This window comes from Hemibagrus wyckioides, linkage group LG23 (genome assembly GCF_019097595.1).
Source record: "Hemibagrus wyckioides isolate EC202008001 linkage group LG23, SWU_Hwy_1.0, whole genome shotgun sequence".
Classification (NCBI taxonomy): Eukaryota; Metazoa; Chordata; class Actinopteri; order Siluriformes; family Bagridae; genus Hemibagrus; species Hemibagrus wyckioides.
The window spans coordinates 10,212,404-10,232,659 of record NC_080732.1 but is presented as its reverse complement, the minus strand read 5'-3'; the positions used below and the strand labels follow the sequence as shown (position 1 = coordinate 10,232,659).

At 39.7% G+C, this 20,256-nt stretch overlaps 1 protein-coding gene across 5 annotated transcripts in view; it reads right to left on the bottom strand.

Moving 5' to 3' along the window:
- LOC131343903 (dnaJ homolog subfamily C member 13-like) overlaps positions 1 to 20,256 on the bottom strand; it is a 126,755-nt gene that overhangs the window by 52,780 nt on the left and 53,719 nt on the right. For 4 of the 5 annotated variants that reach the window (XM_058375767.1, XM_058375762.1, XM_058375768.1 and 1 more), the window contains 13 exons: positions 18,745 to 18,911; positions 18,125 to 18,204; positions 7,344 to 7,513; positions 6,764 to 6,863; positions 6,027 to 6,134; positions 5,709 to 5,864; positions 3,469 to 3,525; positions 3,274 to 3,395; positions 2,972 to 3,047; positions 2,711 to 2,806; positions 2,481 to 2,621; positions 1,527 to 1,544; positions 1,185 to 1,267 (listed from right to left, as the gene is read on the bottom strand). In XM_058375767.1, the coding sequence (XP_058231750.1) occupies positions 1,185 to 1,267; positions 1,527 to 1,544; positions 2,481 to 2,621; positions 2,711 to 2,806; positions 2,972 to 3,047; positions 3,274 to 3,395; positions 3,469 to 3,525; positions 5,709 to 5,864; positions 6,027 to 6,134; positions 6,764 to 6,863; positions 7,344 to 7,513; positions 18,125 to 18,204; positions 18,745 to 18,911 (1,374 nt within the window). The remainder of the gene's footprint in view (positions 1 to 1,184; positions 1,268 to 1,526; positions 1,545 to 2,480; positions 2,622 to 2,710; positions 2,807 to 2,971; positions 3,048 to 3,273; positions 3,396 to 3,468; positions 3,526 to 5,708; positions 5,865 to 6,026; positions 6,135 to 6,763; positions 6,864 to 7,343; positions 7,514 to 18,124; positions 18,205 to 18,744; positions 18,912 to 20,256) is intronic. The other variant, XM_058375766.1, reaches the window with a different exon arrangement.

Here is a 20,256-nt window from a genome sequence, read left to right as displayed (position 1 = left end):
GAACCGCAGCCCCCCAGTACCAGCAGCAGTCATGCAGCCCCAGACCATGATGCTACCACCACCATGCTTAACTGTAGGCAAGAGACAATTTTCTTGGTACTCCTCACCCGGGCATCGCCACGCATGCTGGACACCATCTGACCCAAACAAGTTTATCTTAGTCTCATCAGACCACAGGACATGGTTCCAGTAATTCATGCTCTTAGAAAAGTTGTCTTCAGCAAACTGTTTGTGGGCTTTCTTGCGAGCCAGCTTCAGAAGAGGCTTCCTACTGGGATGATGGCCATGCAAACCAACTTGCTGGAGTGTGCAGTGTATGGTCTAAGCATTGAAAAGCTGACCCCCCACTTCTGCAACCTCTAAAGCAATGCTGGCAGCACTTATGCATCTGTTTTTCAAAGCCAGCTTCTGCACCTGACACACAGCATGAGGACTCAACTTCTTTGATCGACCCTTACAAGGCATGTTCCGAGTGGAATCTGTCTTGGAAAACCTCTGTATGACCCTGGCCACTGTACTGTAACTCAGTTTCAGGGTGTTAACGATCTTCTTGTAGCTTAACCAGTCTTTGTGGAGAGTAAAAATTCTAATTCTCAAATCCTCTGAGAGCTTTTTTACCATGAGGTGCCATGTTGATCATCCAGTGGTCAGTATGAGTGAAATGTACTCAAAGCACCAAATATTAAATGCTCTAATATAAGATACACACATTTGTATGGTCCTATCAAGCTGACAAACACATGAACATGATGAATAGGACATGTGACTTTGCATGGTTAAACGATGTACAGCTGTTATCAGTTAGGGTGTACTCACTTTTGTTGCCAGCTATTTAGACAATAATGTCTGTATGTTGAGTTATTTTCAGAGGACAGTAAATCTATACTGCTATACAAGCTGTACATTGACTACTCTAAAATATATCCAAGTTTCATTTCTACAGTATTGTCCTTTGAGATGATGTACTAAAATATTTGCTGAAATTAGAGGGGTGTACTCACTTTTGTGAGAGATACTGTACATACACTCACGCAGGACCATCAGTATTTTATCACACCTAAACTAGAAAAAAGGTCAATCTTACAGTCATTTAATTAGGTTATTATTTCACATGATGTACTAAAATAAACCAGGGCAAAAACAGCACTAAAAATTACAAAATATAAAAATAATTAAAAACATACTTATAGTAGAAAAGCTCCCAATTGGCCTCAATCTTGATTCGCTGTCTTCTTTTCCTCAAGACAACAGGTTTTTGGTTTGGGTTCTGCAATAAAGCATGCATTGAAATCACTGCGAATACATTCAATCATTTACAAAAACATGCAGACAATAAATTGAAACCTATGACAAATATTGCAGCTATATGCAGGTTTATAAAGAGAACAAAACAAAAAAGTTGAGCATGAATCAATATAAAGAATGGTCTTGTAGAATCGGGAATCCTGATTCAGTAACTGACTAAAAACCTAAGTAAAAACATACATCAATTTCAACACAATGTCTCAGTGGTCAATTATACTCACCAAGTTATTCCTGTCCTGCTGCATTGATTCACAGCAGACAACCACAATAAGAGGCAAGGAGGGCAGAAATAACAGAAATATTATTGATACTGTTGTCAGCTGATCACAGTTCATACTGTATTTGTGACAGGTCAATAAATATATAATTAATTAAAAATCACTTAATCAAATAATTTTCAATTTGATAGAAGAAAGATGAATAAAAAAGATTTACATTTTAAATAAATGATTTACCTGTTAATTAACAGTCAATGCTTTAATATTCTACAAAGTGGCAAAAGGATAATCTTAAAAACCCAGACAACCATCTGATAACACTTACTTATTAAATAACACCTAAAAGTCAGCAATATTATATCATACCTGAGCAGACAATGTGTCCCCAAAATAAGCTTAATAATAAGTTAAAAATCAATATAGCCAGTTATTGGCTTTTTGACAGGAGTGTGAATGAAATAGTAAACAATTCACATTAATTACATATGACAATTGTATCTTCAGAAAAGTGTAGTAAAGTAAATAATGTTAATAAAACTATACATGATAATGCTCTCACTGCGTGCTCTCATTTCGATTCTCAAGCAGGGAACCGATCCATCCATTGAGGCTTTAACTTTAAAGGCTGATCCTAAACCCGGATAAATTAAAAAGTAATGGCATCTGGCATAAAACCTGTACCAAATCAACATATGCAGATTGGATGATCTGCTGTGGCGAACCCAAAATGAGAGCAGCCACAGACAACAGGATACTGGTTCATTAGAAAGTTGAATTATGTAGAGAATGTATAGGTACTGGAGCACATGTGGACAAGGATAGTTAGGATTTTTAACCACTGTGTCTCATACTCTCACAGTATTTTCTCTTCTATGTTTATTCATTCAATCAATCAGATATTCTGCCTTTAATGGATTCTTTGAGTAGTTTTTGAGTTTTTCAGTGAACTTGGCTCACCTCCTTCTGTGCAATGCCCATCTTGTCTCTCCAGTGCATGAGCATCAGGTCAGCCTTTTCTTTAGCAAACTTTTCCACCTCTTTGGCAGCCTTGCCCGCTATTCTCTGCCACTCTGGCACCTTAGTGCGTCCAAACTGGTCCTAGCCAGACAGAGAAATCAGGAAGTGATCTGGTATGTGAAATAGTTATTACTGATTGTGACTCAAACAAAATAAAGCTCTATAGTTACAGAAGCAATCTTGAGGTTGTCACGGATGTGCATTCTATCCATGTCCTTTTCTGGCACAGGGTCTGAGCTGTCCAGATACGCTAGGAGCCCAGTTGGCTGGAGGGGAGAGGGTAGGGGGGCAAGGCAAGGCAAGGCAAAGAAACAGATGTCATATTAACGTCAATATTTAGAATTTAAACCAATTGAAACTTGAACTTTATTGAAAAAGATAAATCATAAATAATACCCTTAATGAGGCATTAAATCTGCATGTAATCTCACCAAGATTCTCTTGAGGAGGGTCATAGCAACAGGATTCTCAGCTGTCCACAAACCCACTAGGTGACGACTCAGCTGTCTACAAGAAAAACATTTTTCACCTAATTTAGTTAAATCCCACAAAATGCAATAATCCTAAATTGATTCAAGTGTAGTGGTTAACAAGGATCCTTCTGCATCTTTAGGTTCTTCTGTCTCTTTGACTGGATTCATTTTAACATTTTAACTTTAGTCACCTTGTGCAGTTTAATTGTTCAACTTTAGATGGCTTAGGAGGCCTGGTGGTAATTGGTGGGGGGGGTTACCTGTTCGTAAGCATCCTCTGATCAGTGCTAATGGTGAACATAGATGTATGTAGATGTCTGAGTAGAGCACCTTCACTCAACGCCAAGTCCTGCATCTTTGTGGCTATTTCCTTATCCCCCTCCTGAACACATACACAAAGGTATATATTTTTCACACAAAAGACAATACTACTTCACAAATGAATAGAATCTCACCTCAATAATGGCCTTCATAACCAGACCTGCACCCTTTACTATAGCCATAGAGGGATGCTGCAAAGACAGAGACAACAGAACAGAAAAAATAATCAGTATAAAACTAAAGAAACATATAAGAAGTAACAAAGTGCATACACTATATGACCATATATATATATACACACACACATGCCAGCTAACAAAGCCTAATATATTTTATATATATATCATTTGACAGATGAAACCAAGATTAACTTGTGCCAGAATGATGGGAAGAGAAGAGTATGGATGATGTATGCTTATTATCCAAAGCATACATCATCTGTCAAACATTGTAATGACAGTGTTATGGCATGGACATGCATGGCTGCCAATAGAACTGGGTCAGTGGTATTTATTGATGGTGTGACTGTTCATATAAGTAGCAGGATAAATTCAGCTACACTTTCTGCTCAGCTTCAGTCAAATGCTGCAAAACATGGCTTGACACTTCAAAGTACAGAAGGATAACAACCTAAAACGTACTACAAAAGCAACTCACAATATTCTGAAGGTAAAGAAATGGAATGTTCTTAAAAGACCAAGTCAGCCATCTGACCTCAACCAAATTGAGTATGCTTATCAAGTCAAGTAAAGTCACGTAGCTTTTGTCATACAGTGGGTAAAATAAGCATTGAAGACATCACCATGCAAAGAAATCGAACCACAGATGTCTATAAATTAAGTTATGCGTAATAATGTGAAATGACACAGGGAAAAAGTATTGAAGCAGCTTAGTGAAATTAATGTAAAACTTTGTTGGTAATTACAGCTTCAAGATGCCTCCTGTATGGAGAAACTAGTTGGATGCATTGCTCAGGTGTGATTTTGGTCAATCCTTCCACACAAACAGTCTTGAAGGTTCTGTGGGCCTCTTCTGTGAACTCTGATCTTTAGTTCCTCCCATAGATTTTCAATTGGTTTCAAGTCAGGTGACTGGTTGGGCCATTCTAGCAGCTTTATTTTCTTTCTCTGAAACCAATTGAGAGTTTCCTTGGCTGTGTGTTTGGGACCAGTGTCTTGCTAAAATGTCCACCCTCGTTTCAACTTCATCATCCTGGTAGATGGCAGCAGATTTTTTATCATGAATGTCTTGTACATTTTTCCATTCATTCATTCTTCAATTATTTGTAGTTTGCCAGTGCCACTGAAAAACAGCCTCAAACCATGATTTTACCACCTCCAAACTTCACTGTTGGTATGGTGTTTTTGGGGTGACATGGTGTGTATTATGGCATCCAAAGAGCTCAGTTTTGGTCTCATCTGGCCAGACTATATTCTGCCAGTATTTCACCGGCTTCTCCAAATGTTTGGCAGCAAACTTTAAACGAGCTTCAACATGCTTTTTCTTCAGCAATTGAGTCTTGCATTGTAAGTGTGCAAGTGGTCCTTGGCTCTTGGACAACTCTTCTGATAATTCTTTTCACTCGTCTGTCAGAAATCTTGTGAAGAGCACCTGGTTGTAGCCAGCTTATGGTGAAATGATGTTCTTTCCACTTCCGGATTATGTCAGAAACCAATGCCATCAGTAGGTTTTGCAACAATAAGGTTGCAAAAGTCTTGAGAGAGCTCTTTGCTTTTACCCATCATTAGATGTTTCTTGTGTGCCTTTCTGCAAACTCACTAAATCTTTACTAAACTTCATAAAACTGTGGTAGTTTATTGGTTAAGGTGGTTGAGTACTGAGTTCAAATCCCAGATCCACCAAGCTGCCACTGCTTGCACCATTGACTCTCAGTTGTATAAAATGAGACAAAATGTAAGTTGCTCTGAAAAATGGCATCTACCAAATGCCATAAATGTAATTGTAAGACACAAATCATCAACCACCAGGCAGCTAAAGTGAAGGCCTGACAAAGCATCTCAAAGTAACTCAGCATTTGGTGATGCTCATAGGTTTCAGTCATTGACTCCAAAGGATTTGCATCCAAATATTTATAAATATTTTAGTTGAATATTGAAAATGTGGAAATGTGAAAATGGAGGGAACATATAAAATAGCTGCAATTAATCCCCTTGAATCTAAGCTGAAATTCAACTCTTCAGTCACATATTGTGAAAAATTGTGTCACTCTCCAAATACTTATGGTCTTAAATACATGGATATGATAGTTCACAAACCTTTGGCCATACAGTGCATCTCTTCTGTACAAAACATGCAAATAACAAATAACTCAGACTGTGCCAACATACACACTGAAGAATGTTTTGCCTCTAACCTGAAAGAGTTTGAAGAGTGTGCGCCCATTGGAGGCCACCATCTCCAGCAGCATGTCAAACTGCTGTCCTTCACTTGTCTCGCTATAAGGAGCACAAAGTGCAAAGGTCAAGAAATCTAGCAGTGCACTGATCACTAAAGCACCTGTACCATGGCCCTGAAAATAGAAAACAGATGAAAATGCTGTAAGACACATGCACATAAAAACAATAACTTTGTATATTAAATTTTGATTATTATTATTATTATTTAAGTCTATTATTTGTCATTTAAATAGCTATGATCAAGTTACATGGAGGTGAACTAATTAGAATTGTACCACATTACTGATGAATTTTTCCAAAAGGCTCTCCAGGAACTTTTTGGATGATAGAAGAGAGGCTTTGTTCAGCTGCTCCTGCCTCAAGTCATAGTCATCATGCATTGGCTGTAACAGCAACAATACACAACTATATATGTGGTGCTTTTAAAAACAGGAAATATACAATCACCATCCACTTTACTATGAAGACCTGAAAATGCAAGTCAAAAGCTTCATTTTATATTTACAATGGGGAAAAAGTGATCTGAATGACGTGATGCCAAACAGGCTTGTTGCCAGACAAGCTGACTGAAACTAACACAAAACTAATGTACCTAACAATAAACCAACACACATCTAGCATGAAGTTAACAAACAAGCAGCATACTACCATGAAGCAACTGCAAAGCTAACAACCAGCTTTAGTGGACAGGTTCACCTGTGTCACAAGTTTTGCAGGCAGCTACCAGTACACAATGAGGTGAGAAGTAGTAAAACCAGTAAATCAGTAAGCATTACTGCTAGCTTTTTATAATGGGTCACATTTGAAATTTAGAAAAGGACCATGTCAGTCAGTCACTAAGATGCCATTTTTCCCCATTCAGACTTTTGATGTTAACATTAATTCAAGCTTTTGGCCTATATCTGCATGCCTTTATACATTTACCCTGCAACTATTTGATTGCATGATATCACAATTGCAGGTTCATTCTGTTTAACAGGTGTTTCTATGTGTATAAGAAAGAGCCACTTACACACATAAGAGCACAGAGCATGTCAACTGCAGCATGTGTTACACCATTGTTGTTCCTCTTCAGTGCTTTAACAGTCTTCACACCCAATCTCTCCCTAAACCTGAAACACACATTCAAACCTGTAAACACTATGTATTAGTACAGAGTGCATAGTTAAGAGTACACCAGGTCCATAAACTATAAGAAACAGTGAACATAAACTATAAAGGAAATGTCTATGAATCTGTTAATAAACAATGCTGAGAGCGTACAGCCAGAGATGACATAATGACTATATTAGGCAGTAAGCCCATTTACTCAGTTCTTCATGTGCTACAACAGCTCTGTTACAGATGGAAGACTCTGAAATGTTATGTAGATGTGTTTAAATTTATAGTTTAATGAGTAAAATTAAAAGCAGGGGTCCTAAAAGAACAAAGACAGGTTGGGGATTTCTTATGTATGTTTATTAATTTTTTTCTAATGTGTTATATTAAGCATCTTAAATACTGTAATTATTATTATTGGTTATTATTACTATTATTATTATTATTATTATTATTATTATTATTATTATTGCAATAGTAGTGGTCTGAAGTACTTAGGGAGCTGGGTAAAGGCCTGAAAGCCAGCTTTAGAGGCCACAAGTCGTCTGATGGCCTGGAATTGGGCTTCTAGCTCAGCATTGGACCCACTTAGCTCAGTGTCCTGAGACAGGAGTGCCAAGATGGCATTGTTGATCAGTTTCTCTTTGTTTTCTGAGAAAAGGCCCTGCAAATAAGAGAAACAAACACTTAGATTTACACAATTAAGATGTTACATCTGATTAAATGTATTTTACAGCAAGCTTCTAACATTTTAGATGGCACAAGCCATCCATTATGCTGGATTTGAAATAAAATCTTAGATAAGATCAGAACAAAACCAAGGTCTATAGACTTTTTAAGGGAATTTGTTAAATCACAGCTCTATTAAACTCTAGTCACAATGGGGTTGAGATCTGGACTTTGACTTGGGCATTCAAACAATTTTTTCTTCTTTAGCCAATTAGCTGTCCATCTGCTTCATCTGCATGTTGAAGCCATACATGAGTCTCATCCAAGCCAAGATAAAAAGATGAAGCAGGTGAAATCAGGTTTGGCCCTGCTAAGTTTGAAATAGAAACCCACACCATCCCTGTGTTGGACATTTTTCTCAAGAATTTTGTGGTATGATGTGGATTCATTTTTGTCTTAATGACTAAGCTTCCCAGGTCCTGTGTATGCAAAACAAGCCCAAACTATCACCCCTCTACCAACAATCTTGACAAGGAGTTTGTGGTGATCCACTGTGTTTGTTTTTAGCCATACAAAATGATTTGCATGATGATTAAATAAGGATATTGTTCCAGATCTTTGTTGGAATGCAATTTTGCATTCCCAAGACATGCTCAGGGGGGCATTTTCTTAGTCAACCTTCCAAAAAAATCATACTTCAAATATTTTCTGACTATGATCTCATGAAGATAAACATTTTGTGTGTTTAGAGGCTGGTGACATGACATAGAACACACCTAAGTGCTCCAGAACCCCAACTATCAAAAGATTTGCTTTTGTAGAGGTAGTCACAGTTCTTGATAATTAACTATTCTTGTGTCTTTCATTAACAACACTTGGCTGCTAATTACAATCTTAAATTTATGGAAGTTGGCCAGGCATACTTATGGTTTCCTCCTGGTTTCTGGATGATGCCTTGAATACATATTGAAATCTGTTGCAATTTCTATTGTTACACAAGTTGTGAGGATCACACATTTGTTATTCAGGCCCTGAACAATATCATAAAATTGAAGGAAGGTGTACTTTCTTTTTCCCCATGTGGTTAGGAACATCACTAAAATTTCAGAAAGTGGGTCCTAGTGGAGTCCAATCAGCAATCAGGCCCAGTATAAAACTAGATAGATATAGATATATACATATACATATAATGTATGTATGTATGTATGTATGTATGTATGTGTATGTATATATATATATATATATATATATATATATATATATATATATATATATATATATATATATATACACAGCTGTGGGGGAAAAAAAAGAGACCACTGCAAAATAATCAGTTTCTTATGTTTTTTTTCTTACAGGTGCATGTATTGGTGAGATGCACTGTTTTGTTTCATTTTTTGTGAACTGCTGACAATATTTCTCCTAAATTCAAAATATAACTATTGATATTTAGAGTGTATATTTAAAGGAAATGACAACACATCAAAATAACCCAAGGTCATGCAGTATTTACAGAGATTTAATAACTCAAATAAAACCAAAAAGGAAAAGCATGTATGTGTGTGTGTGTGTGTGTATATATATATATATATATATATATATATATATATATATATATATATATACACACACACACACACACACATACATACAGGGGTTGGACAATGAAACTGGAACGCCTGGTTTTAGACCACAATAATTCATTAGTATAGTGTAGGGCCTCCTTTTGCGGCCAATACAGCATCAATTCGTCTTGGGAATGACAGATACAAGTCCTGCACAGTGGTCAGAGGGATTTTGAGCCATTCTTCTTGCAGAATAGTGGCCAGGTCACTACATGATGCTGGTGGAGGAAAACGTTTCCTGACTCGCTCCTCCAAAACACCCCAAAGTGGCTCAATAATATTTAGATCTGGTGACTGTGCAGGCCATGGGAGATGTTCAACTTCACTTTCATGTTCATCAAACCACTCTGTCACCAGTCTTGCTGAGTGTATTGGTGCATTATCATCCTGATACACAGCACCACCTTCAGGATACAATGTTTGAACCATTGGGTGCACATGGTCCTCCAGAATGGTTCGGTAGTCCTTGGCAGTGACGCGCCCATCTAGCACAAGTATTAGGCCTAGGGAATGCCATGATATTGCAGCCCAAACCATCACTGATCCACCCCCATGCTTCACTCTGGGCATGCAACAGTCTGGGTGGTACGCTTCTTTGGGGCTTCTCCACACCGTAACTCTCCCGGATGTGGGAAAGACAGTGAAGGTGGACTCATCAGAGAACAATACATGTTTCACATTGTCCACAGCCCAAGATTTTCGCTGCTGGCACCATTGAAACCGACGTTTGGCATTGGCACGAGTGACCAAAGGTTTGGCTATAGCAGCCCGGCCATGTACATTGACCCTGTAGAGCTCCCGACGGACAGTTATGGTGGAAACAGGAGAGTTGAGGTGCACATTTAATTCTGCAGTGAGTTGGGCAGCTGTGGTTTTATGTTTTTTGGATACAATCCGGGTTAGCACCCGGACATCCCTTTCAGACAGCTTCATCTTGCGTCCACAGTTACTCCTGTTGGATGTGGTTCGTCCTTCTTGGTGGTATGCTAACATTACCCTGGATACCGTGGCTCCTGATACATCGCAAAGACTTGCTGTCTTAGTCACAGATGCGCCAGCGAGACGTGCACCAACAATTTGTCCGCTTATGAACTCTGATATGTCACCGATAATATTGTGTGCATTGCAATATTTTAAGCAAAACTGTGCTATTACTCTGCTAATTAAACCTTCACACTCTGCTCTTACTGGTGGAATGTGCAATCAATGAAGACTGGCCACCAGGCTGGTCAAATTTAGCCATGAAACCTCCAACACTAAATTGGCCAGTGTTTCAGTTTCATTGTCCAACCCCTGTGTGTGTGTGTATATATATATATATATATATATATATATATATATACACACTATATTGCCAAAAGTATTCGCTCACCTGCCTTGACTCACATATGAACTTAAGTGACATCCCATTCCTAATCCATAGGGTTCAATATGACGTCGGTCCACCCTTCGCAGCTATAACAGCTTCAACTCTTCTGGGAAGGCTGTCCACAAGGTTTAGGAGTGTGTTTATGGGAATTTTTGACCATTCTTCCAGAAGCGCATTTGTGAGGTCACACACTGATGTTGGATGAGAAGGTCTGGCTCTCAGTCTCCGCTCTAATTCATCCCAAAGGTGTTCTATCGGGTTGAGGTCAGGACTCTGTGCAGGCCAGTCAAGTTCCTCCACACCAGACTCTGTCATCCATGTCTTTATGGACCTTGCTTTGTGCACTGCTGCACAGTCATGTTAGAAGAGGAAGGGGCCAGCTCCAAACTGTTCCCACAAAGTTGGGAGCATGGAATTGTCCAAAATGTCTTGGTATGCTGAAGCATTCAGAGTTCCTTTCACTGGAACTAAGGGGCCAAGCCCAGCTCCTGAAAAACAACCCCACACCATAATCCCCCCTCCACCAAACTTTACACTTGGCACAATGCAGTCAGACAAGTACCGTTCTCCTGGCAACCGCCAAACCCAGACTCATCCATCAGATTGCCAGATGGAGAAGCGCGATTCGTCACTCCAGAGAACGCGTCTCCACTGCTCTAGAGTCCAGTGGCGGCGTGCTTTATACCACTGCATCCGACGCTTTGCATTGCACTTGGTGATGTATGGCTTGGATGCAGCTGCTCGGCCATGGAAACCCATTCCATGAAGCTCTCTGCGCACTGTTCTTGAGCTAATCTGAAGGCCACATGAAGTTTGGAGGTCTGTAGCGATTGACTCTGCAGAAAGTTGGCGACCTCTTCGCACTATACGCCTCAGCATCCGCTGACCCCGCTCCGTCAGTTTACGTGGCCTATCACTTCGTGGCTGAGTTGCTGTCGTTCCCAAACACTTCCACGTTCTTATAATACAGCTGACAGTTGACTGTGGAATATTTAGGAGCGAGGAAATTTCACGACTGGATTTGTTGCACAGGTGGCATCCTATCACAGTTCCACGCTGGAATTCACTGAGCTCCTGAGAGCGACCCATTCTTTCACAAATGTTTGTAAAAACAGTCTGCATGCCTAGGTGCTTGATTTTATACACCTGTGGCCATGGAAGTGATTGGAACACCTGATTCTGATTATTTGGATGGGTGAGCGAATACTTTTGGCAATATAGTGTGTATATATATATATATATATATATATATATATATATATATATATATTGTGATGGCTAGACAACTGGATCAGAGCATCTCCAAAACTGCAGCTCTTGTAGGGTGTTCCCAGTCTGCAGTGGTCAGTATCTATCAAAAGTGGTCCAAGGAAGGAACTACCAACAGTATCATGGGCGGCCAAGGCTCATTGACACACATGGGGAGCAAAGGCTGGCCTGTCTGGTCCAATCCAACAGACAAGCTACTGTTTCTCAAATTGCTGAAGAGGTTAATGCTGGTTCTGATAGAAAGGTGTCAGAATACACAGTGCATCGTAGTTTGTTGCATATGGGGCTGCATAGCCACAGACCAGTCAGGGTGCCCATGCTGACCCCTGTGCACCACCGATGGACATGTGAGCATCAGAACTGGACCACGGCGCAATGGAAGAAGGTGGCTTGGTCTGATGAATCATGCTTTACATCACGTGGATAGCTGGGTTTGGGTGCATCACTTACCTGGGAAACACGTGGCACCAGAATGCACTTTGGGAAGAAGACAAGCCAGTGGAGGCAGTATCATGCTTCATGCATCCTTGGGTCCTGCCATCCATGTGGATGTTACTTTGACACGTACTATCTACCTAAGCATTGTTGCAGACCATGTACACCCTTTCATGGAAACGGTATTCCCTGATAGCTGTGGCCTCTTTCAGCAGGATAATGCGCTGTGCCACAAAACAAAAATGGATCAGGAATGGTTTGATGAGCACAACAAGTTTGATGTTTTGACTTGGCCTCCAAATTCCCCAGATCTCAATCCAATCGAGCATCTGTGCGATGTGCTGGAAAACAAGTGTGATCCATGGAGTCTCAAACTCACAACTTACAGGACTTAAAGGATCTGCTGCTAACGTCCTAGTGCCAGATACCACACCTTCAGGGATCTAGTGGAGTCCATGCCTCGATGGGTCAAGGCTGTTTTGGCAGCAAACGGGGGACCAACACAATATTAGGCAGGTGGTCATAATTTTATGCCTGATCAGTGTATATACATACAGTTGCAATCAGAAATATTATATAAATATTATATAAATGTACATGTATTAAATACTACACATGCATGTGTTAAGAGTTAGATTTTTCATTTGAACTTCAAAGTTAAGTCAACTTCTGTTGTTAAAATAACTCAAATATGTATCAATAAATATTTTTTGTTGTTTAAGGTTTTTTGTCATTTATTGTCATTATCGTTCATCATCACTAAGTCTTTTGAGTTGAGGGGGTTGAATATTTCTGATTTCACCTTGTGTGTGTATATATATATATATGTATTAGAACATTATAACAGAGCATTTTGAATGAGGCTTTTCTTATTTAAACCTAAAACATTTAGCTCGATTTGCTTTAATTTTTGAAGTGAAAGGTATTCCCATGGTGCGATCTAAAGAGCTCTCTGAAGCCTTCAGAAAGAAGATTGTTGATGCTTATGAGTCTGGTAAAGGGATATAAAAAGGTCTCAAAAGAATTTCTAATCAGCCATTCCAGAAAATCATTTAACAACTGTCAACATGGCCAGGTCAGGCCGTCCAAGCAAATTCACCCCAAGAGCAGACTGCAAGATGCTTAAAGACGTCGTCAAAAACCCTAAAATATCACCACTAGACCTACAGCAAGCTTTTGCTACAGTTTATGCCAAAGTGCATTAATCTACAATCAGAAAGAGACTACACAACTTGAATTATTATGGAAGATGTGCAAGAAGGAAACCTTTGCTGTTTGACATGAGGGCAAGACTGAAGTTTCCCGAAGAATACAGAGACAAAGGCCAAGACATCTGGAATAACGTACTTCAGACAAATTAGTCTAAAATGTGATTATTTAGACACCATAACTGTGCAGGTTTGGTGTAAACCAAATACAGCATTTCAGCAAATGAACCTCATACCAGCTTTGAAACATGGAGGTGGAAGTGTTATGGTTTGGGGATGCTTTGCTGCAGCAGGACCTGGTCAGCTCACCATCATAGAATCCATTATGAATTCTACATTGTATCAGAAGGTGCTTGAGGAACATGCAAGACCATCTGTCAAAAAAATTGAAGCTAAAGCTGAACTGAAGCTTGCAACATGACAATGACCCAAAACATACCAGTAAATCCACCAAGGACTGGCTGAAAAGTAAAAAATGGAGAAGCCCAGATCTAAATCCTATTGAGATGGACTGTGCATGTAAGAAACCCCCTAAACATCACACAGCTGAAAGAATTCTGCATTGAGAAGTGGGGGAAACCTTTTTGCTAATCAATGTCAGAAACTGGTGGATGGCTACAAGAAACATCTCATTGATGTTATTTCAGCCAATGAGGGCATAGGGTGTCCTAACTTTTTCCAAAAGTGAAATACTAATTTTTGTTGATTTCTTTTGTTTAATAAGCGAAAAAAAAGTGATATTTTTGTTTACATGCAATATACAATATGCAATATTTTATACACACTGATCAGTCACAACATTAAATTCACCTGCCTAATATTGGGTAGACCTCCCTTACACCACCAAAACAGTTCTGACTCATTAAGGCCTGGGATTCACAAGAGCTCTGAAAGCTTTGCAAAACAATCAGACCAATCTACATGGGCACTCTGACTGGTCTGGCAGCTATGCAGCCCCATATGCAGAAAACTGCAAGACACTGTGCAACACCTTTTTATCATAGCCAGCATTAACTTATTCAGTAATTTGTGCTACATTAGCTCTTTTGTGGGATCAAACCAGACAGACTAGCCTTCACTCCCTATGTGACTCAGTAAGACTTGGGAACCCATAAATCTGTCACTGGGTTCATGAATAGTCCCTCCTTAGACCACTTCTGGTAGGTAACAACTATTACATAGAAGGAACAAAACCCACACAACCACCCCACAAAACCTTTTGGACATGCTCTGGGTCAGTGTCTATCCATAACTGGTCCTTTTCATAGTCACTCTTGCCTATTTACCTGCTTTAAGTACATCAAATTCAAGAACTGATTAAATGCTGACTAATATATCCCACATTTTGACAGGTGCCACTGGAACAAGATAATCAAATGTTACTCACATCAGCTCCTAGTGTTTTTAAAGTTATAGCACATATTTTTGACTTTTTGTCAATTTTTATATGAAACAGCTGCTTTTAGTATCATTGGTCAACTGGTCCTCCATGAGTTGACTGATTTACATCCATTGATAGATTAGCCAGAACGTGTTACATTGCTATTAACCTACAGCAGAACCACAAGAGAATAGATTGAACGGCACCAGGATACATTATGAAATTGCACTGACACTCATTGCAAAAGCATGCTTCAAAAACTTGATCCAAACTCTGAAACATTATTCCTATTAACATTAAACCATATTTTTCTCTCTTTCAAAAACCACATCATTTCAAGTAAAACTAAGATTTTGACTTACACCAATCAGCCATAACATTATGACCATCTGCCTAATATTGAGTTGGCCCCCCATCTGCTGCCAAAACAGCACTCACCATTCAAGGCATGGACTCCACTAGATCTCTGAAGGTGTGCTGTGGTATCTGGCACCAAGATGTTAGCAGCAGATCCTTTAAGTCATCCAAGTTGCGAGGTGTGGTCTCTATGGATCTGACTTGTTTGTCCAGCACATCACACAGATGCTTGACTGGATTGAGATTTGGGAAATTGTGAGGCCAAGACAACACCTCAAACTCATTGCTGTGCTCATCAAACCATTCCTGAACCATTTTTGCTTTATGGCACAACACATTATCCTGCTGAAAGAGGCCACAGCCATCAGAGAATACCGTTTCATGGGTGTACATGATCTGCAACAATGCTTAGGTAGGTGTTACATGTCAAAGTTACATCCACATGGATGGCAGGACCCAAGATTTCCTAGCAGAACATTGCCCAAAGCATGACACTGCCTCCACCAGCTTGCCTTCTTCCTATAGTGCATCCTGGTGCCATGTGTTCCCCAGGAAATCAACGTACACGCACCTGATCATCCACGTGATTAAAAAAAAAAAGTGATTCATCAGACCAGGCCACCTTCTTCCATTGCTCCGAGGTCCAGTTCTGATGCTCAAATGCCCATTGTTGCCACGATCGGTGGTGCACAGGGGTCAGCATGGGCATGCTGACTGGTGTGCGGCTATGCATCCCCATACGCAACAAACTGCGAAGCACTGTGTATTATGACACCTTTCTATCAGCACGTGCATCATTGAGCCTTGGCTGTCCATGACCCTGTGGCCGGTTTACGACTGTTCCATCCTTGGACACTTTTGAAAGATAATGCACCATGCATTACTACCGTTTCTATAAACAGCCCCATTTTCCCATCACTTTTCATCGATACACTTCTGTGTTCTAAAATGCTTTTAATTATGACAACACAGCATAATTTTTTATGATTCTAATCATCATGAGTAAGTATAAAAACAGAAAATCTAAATGGAATATATTAAGTAATGTCATATTTGAATGTGAACAGTAACTTGTTAGGGCCGAAGCATTAGCAGTGTGAAGGGCCCTCTTGTTCTTCTAAGGCATAGGTCACTAACAGGCAGACCGCGGTTTTTCAACACAGACCAGAAAGCATTCTGTGAAGACCTGTTAGGTGTCACTCCCCTTCAGACCAGTACAAGAGAAGAAGACATCTACCTGGTCATTAATAAAGAGAGAAATACAGCCAAAACAAGTAGTTTCAATAACCACAGATGGAGCCCCTGCTATGGCAAGGAGCTGTGGCAAGACTGAAAGAGGACAATCCTGAGCTCATAGCTTACCATTGCATTATTCATAAATCTGTCCTCTGTGCCTCCCTGTCAGATGAGCATGCTGAGGTGATGAATATAATGATGAAAATGATCAATTTTCTCAGGGCATCCTCTTTCTACCAGCATCGCATGCTTAGGGAATTCCTCAAAGAAGTTGATGCCAATGCTGATGATCTTTTGCTGCACAACAATGTGAGATGGCTCAGCAAAGGCAGGGTGTTAGCATGCTTTTGGTCCATCAGGAGGGAAGTAACATCTTTTTTGGCAGGGCTAATAAGTCAGAAGGCAACACAGTTTTCTCTCTTTTTAGAAAATGAGAAACAGATGGATAGTGTGGCCTTTTTGGTTATCACTTCACATCTGAATTAACTGAATTTGAGGCTACAGGGCAAGGACAATTCAATTTGGGAACTGATGACAGCTGTCTGCTCCTTTCAGAGGAAACTTGAGGTGTTCAAGGAAGACCTGCAGGGAGACTGTGCACACTTCCCAGCAGTGTAGCAACAGGTTCAGGGACAGAGAGATGTGTCTTCTTTTGTTGACTTTATTGACAAACTGATTTTAAATGGGTAAATTCTGGGCCTCTCCAGATGCAATTGGTTGAGCTCCAAGCAGATATGGCCCTGAAAGAGCAGTTTGTAAGAACTGACCCTTCCACTTTCTGGCTCCAAATAGTCCCTGAGACAGCTTTCCCAGGTTTGAAGAAAGTAGCCCTATACATCTTGACCATGTTTGGCTCCACATATAACTGCGAGGCAGCTTTCTCCACAATGAACATAATCAAAACTAAATATCATTCCAGCACTTCTATATCGACAGTCATACATATATGTTCAGTTCTGTGTTACATGACAATAAATATTGTCAAAGTTTTTGAATTGTACTGAATTCGTCAGTCAGGTATTGATTACATGCAGATGTTGACACAACTACTAGGCTACTTAAATATATATCACACAAACTAGTTAGACATTATGATCTTCTGGACCTTTGCTTCAAGAAATTTTCTCTAACTGGACCTCTTGAAAATTTAGTTGAATACGCCTGTTCTAAGGTTTATTAGGGCCCAAGCCCTAGCAGTGTGGAGGGCCCTCTTGCTCTTCCAAGGATTATTAGGACCCAAACAAGAGTGCGGAGGGCCCTCTTGTTCTGCTAAGGATTTTTTTTTTTTCCCCCAATCATCTGGGCACTTTTGGGGGTCTTAACATGCTCAAAAACTCATGAAAATCAGCAGACAGGTTGGAATCTGCAGCCATTAAGACATCACTGTGCCTCGGCCCTGGGCGTGGCACACACCAGTCACAGCGTCCCCTAAAAAATCTTGCTGCATAGCTGATACACACTTGCACGTATACATGTAAAACCTGGTACACACTTAGATCTTATTGAGCTGAACAACTTTCTCATTGCATGTCATTAATTCTAATCCACAGGAAGTCAGTTATTTTGAGTTGTTTGCAAAACATACCCAATGGAATTTGAAATACTCCTCGTAGGGAATTGATATTGAATATTAATAACTTTGAGGAACCTTAATGAAATATTGAGTATATTGGTTAATTGATCTATGATGGAGTCAGATCTAAATACCTGATAGAGTGTAACTTACATCCTGAGTAACTGCATGCAGAACACCACTGTAGGAGATGTTGGCGTTGAATCTGTACACTGCATCAGCAAAATTTCCATCTACATAAAAAAAGACTTATTATTATTATTAATAATTATTAATTATTAATTAATTATTGAGATGTTATTTTCCTACTTAAAAAACAATGATTGTTTATTAATCATTAGAAGAATCAGAGGTGAATATGTACTGTCATTTAAGAACGGATAACCTCAATTTAGTAATATAGCAATATTTAAGTACACAGGCTTGCAAGTGTTATGCTGACTTACTATATATCGTCATGAATAAGGTCTGTATAAGGTTTTGAACATGACCACATTTTGGCATTTGTGTCCAAATCTGTTTTAGTTAAATATTTAATTCATAACTGTTTTTGCCTATAATAGCAGGACCTATACAAATGTATATAGTGGGACAAAGTGCTCTAGAAATACAACAAACAGAACAATAGAGGAGCAGTGTCCAGAGTGGAAATAGTGCAAAAACTTGAGATTAATGTTTGTATTAAAAAAAAATTATTTATTTAAAAAAAAAAATAATACAAAAAAATCTCTAATCAGTGATCAGTATTGCTGATTAAAGAACATTCTACATACTGGGTGGTGCAGCAAGGAATTTGAGATGGAGGCTCTCCACCTCCTCATCAACAGGCATGCTGAGAAGTCCCCAGCGCTGCCCTCTTTGAGTGGGGGCCATTTTTACACACACATCTCTGTTACCGGAAGCCCGCACCCCATCCAACAGACTGGCCATCAGAGAATCCCTAGAGAGTCAAAGCAAGAAGCAGACAGACACAGAGGAAAAAGTGAATGAGAGAGTGAGTGTGTATGTTTGAGAGGCAGACAGAAAAAGAAAGAGAAACAGAAGGAGAGAGGGAGTGAGCATGTGAGAGAGAGAGAGAGAGAGAGATCCATGTTATATCTAGCATTATCTTTGTCCTCCTCTAGATGACACCCTTGTAATTCTAGTTAAATAACATTTGGGACACAGTTATATACACTATAAGTGATATACACTTTAGTGATGGAAAAACAGCAGCCATTCTCAGTAGAGCAGACTGAAACAGACGGGCAGCCTTGTGAATCTGCTTCAATCTGTTAGCCTTGAAAGCTGAGAAGCAACAAACAACAATGTCAAATATTTCGCTCAGTCAATTATGAAACAGATCAGTGGTATGAACTCTAGGAAGTTCAAGGTCATTGACACTAAACATGGTAGCAGCCAGAGAATGTGCCAAACTTGAAGCAGTGAGGGCACAGACCACCTTTGTAGTCAGGGAGGACAGGGAGTTGTGTAGTTGTATAGAAGAGATGTTATGGAGCTTACTAGCATCTTGTTCAGAAACTTCAAGCTTATCCTTCAAAAAGGTAGTCTTAGCAGAAGTCACATCCAAGGAGAATTTGGAGAGGAGCACATGGAAAGAGACAAAATCTGTCTCAAGTTTCTTCAGATTTCTTATACTTACTCTCTGCTAATCATAGTTTGCTCCAATTGCTGTGCAACACATCTACAGTCAGGGAGCAAATCTTTCTTGGTTTAGTAGACAAAGGGCAGAGGTGGTCAATGGTTGAGGAAAGAAAGAAGAGAAAAGTGTCTATGGCTAAGTACAAGGGTAAAGAGGAAAAGGACTCAGGGTCAGGAAGAGATGGATGAGGGCAGGATGCTACAGAGTAAGGGGAGATAGATTGGAGGTTTCAATGAGTAAGAGAGAAATGTTGGAAGTTGGTTTCAGGTAGGATAGGGAAAGTGACACCAGGTGATGAACAGAGATGCAAAGTGTGGAAGCAGTCATGTCTGTAACTGGGATAGGATGAGAGAAAACCAGATCCAGGTCAGAAATACCTACTACTGAGGCTGTAGAACACTATTGAATAGCTCATAACTCCTCTAAACCAAAATGCCCCAATTCTCCTCCTCATCAAATGTGATGTCCTGCAAGTCCACAAGGTAAAAGAAGAGCACAATAGACCATTAAATGCTTCCTATGCTCAGAGGCTGGATTTTGGCTGGGTCATAGTTGGCGAGGTGTGGCTAGATGATCCCCATACGTCTTTAATTCTAAGTGTTTACCACACACAAGTGTTTGCTACAGTGGTGTAAAGTAACGA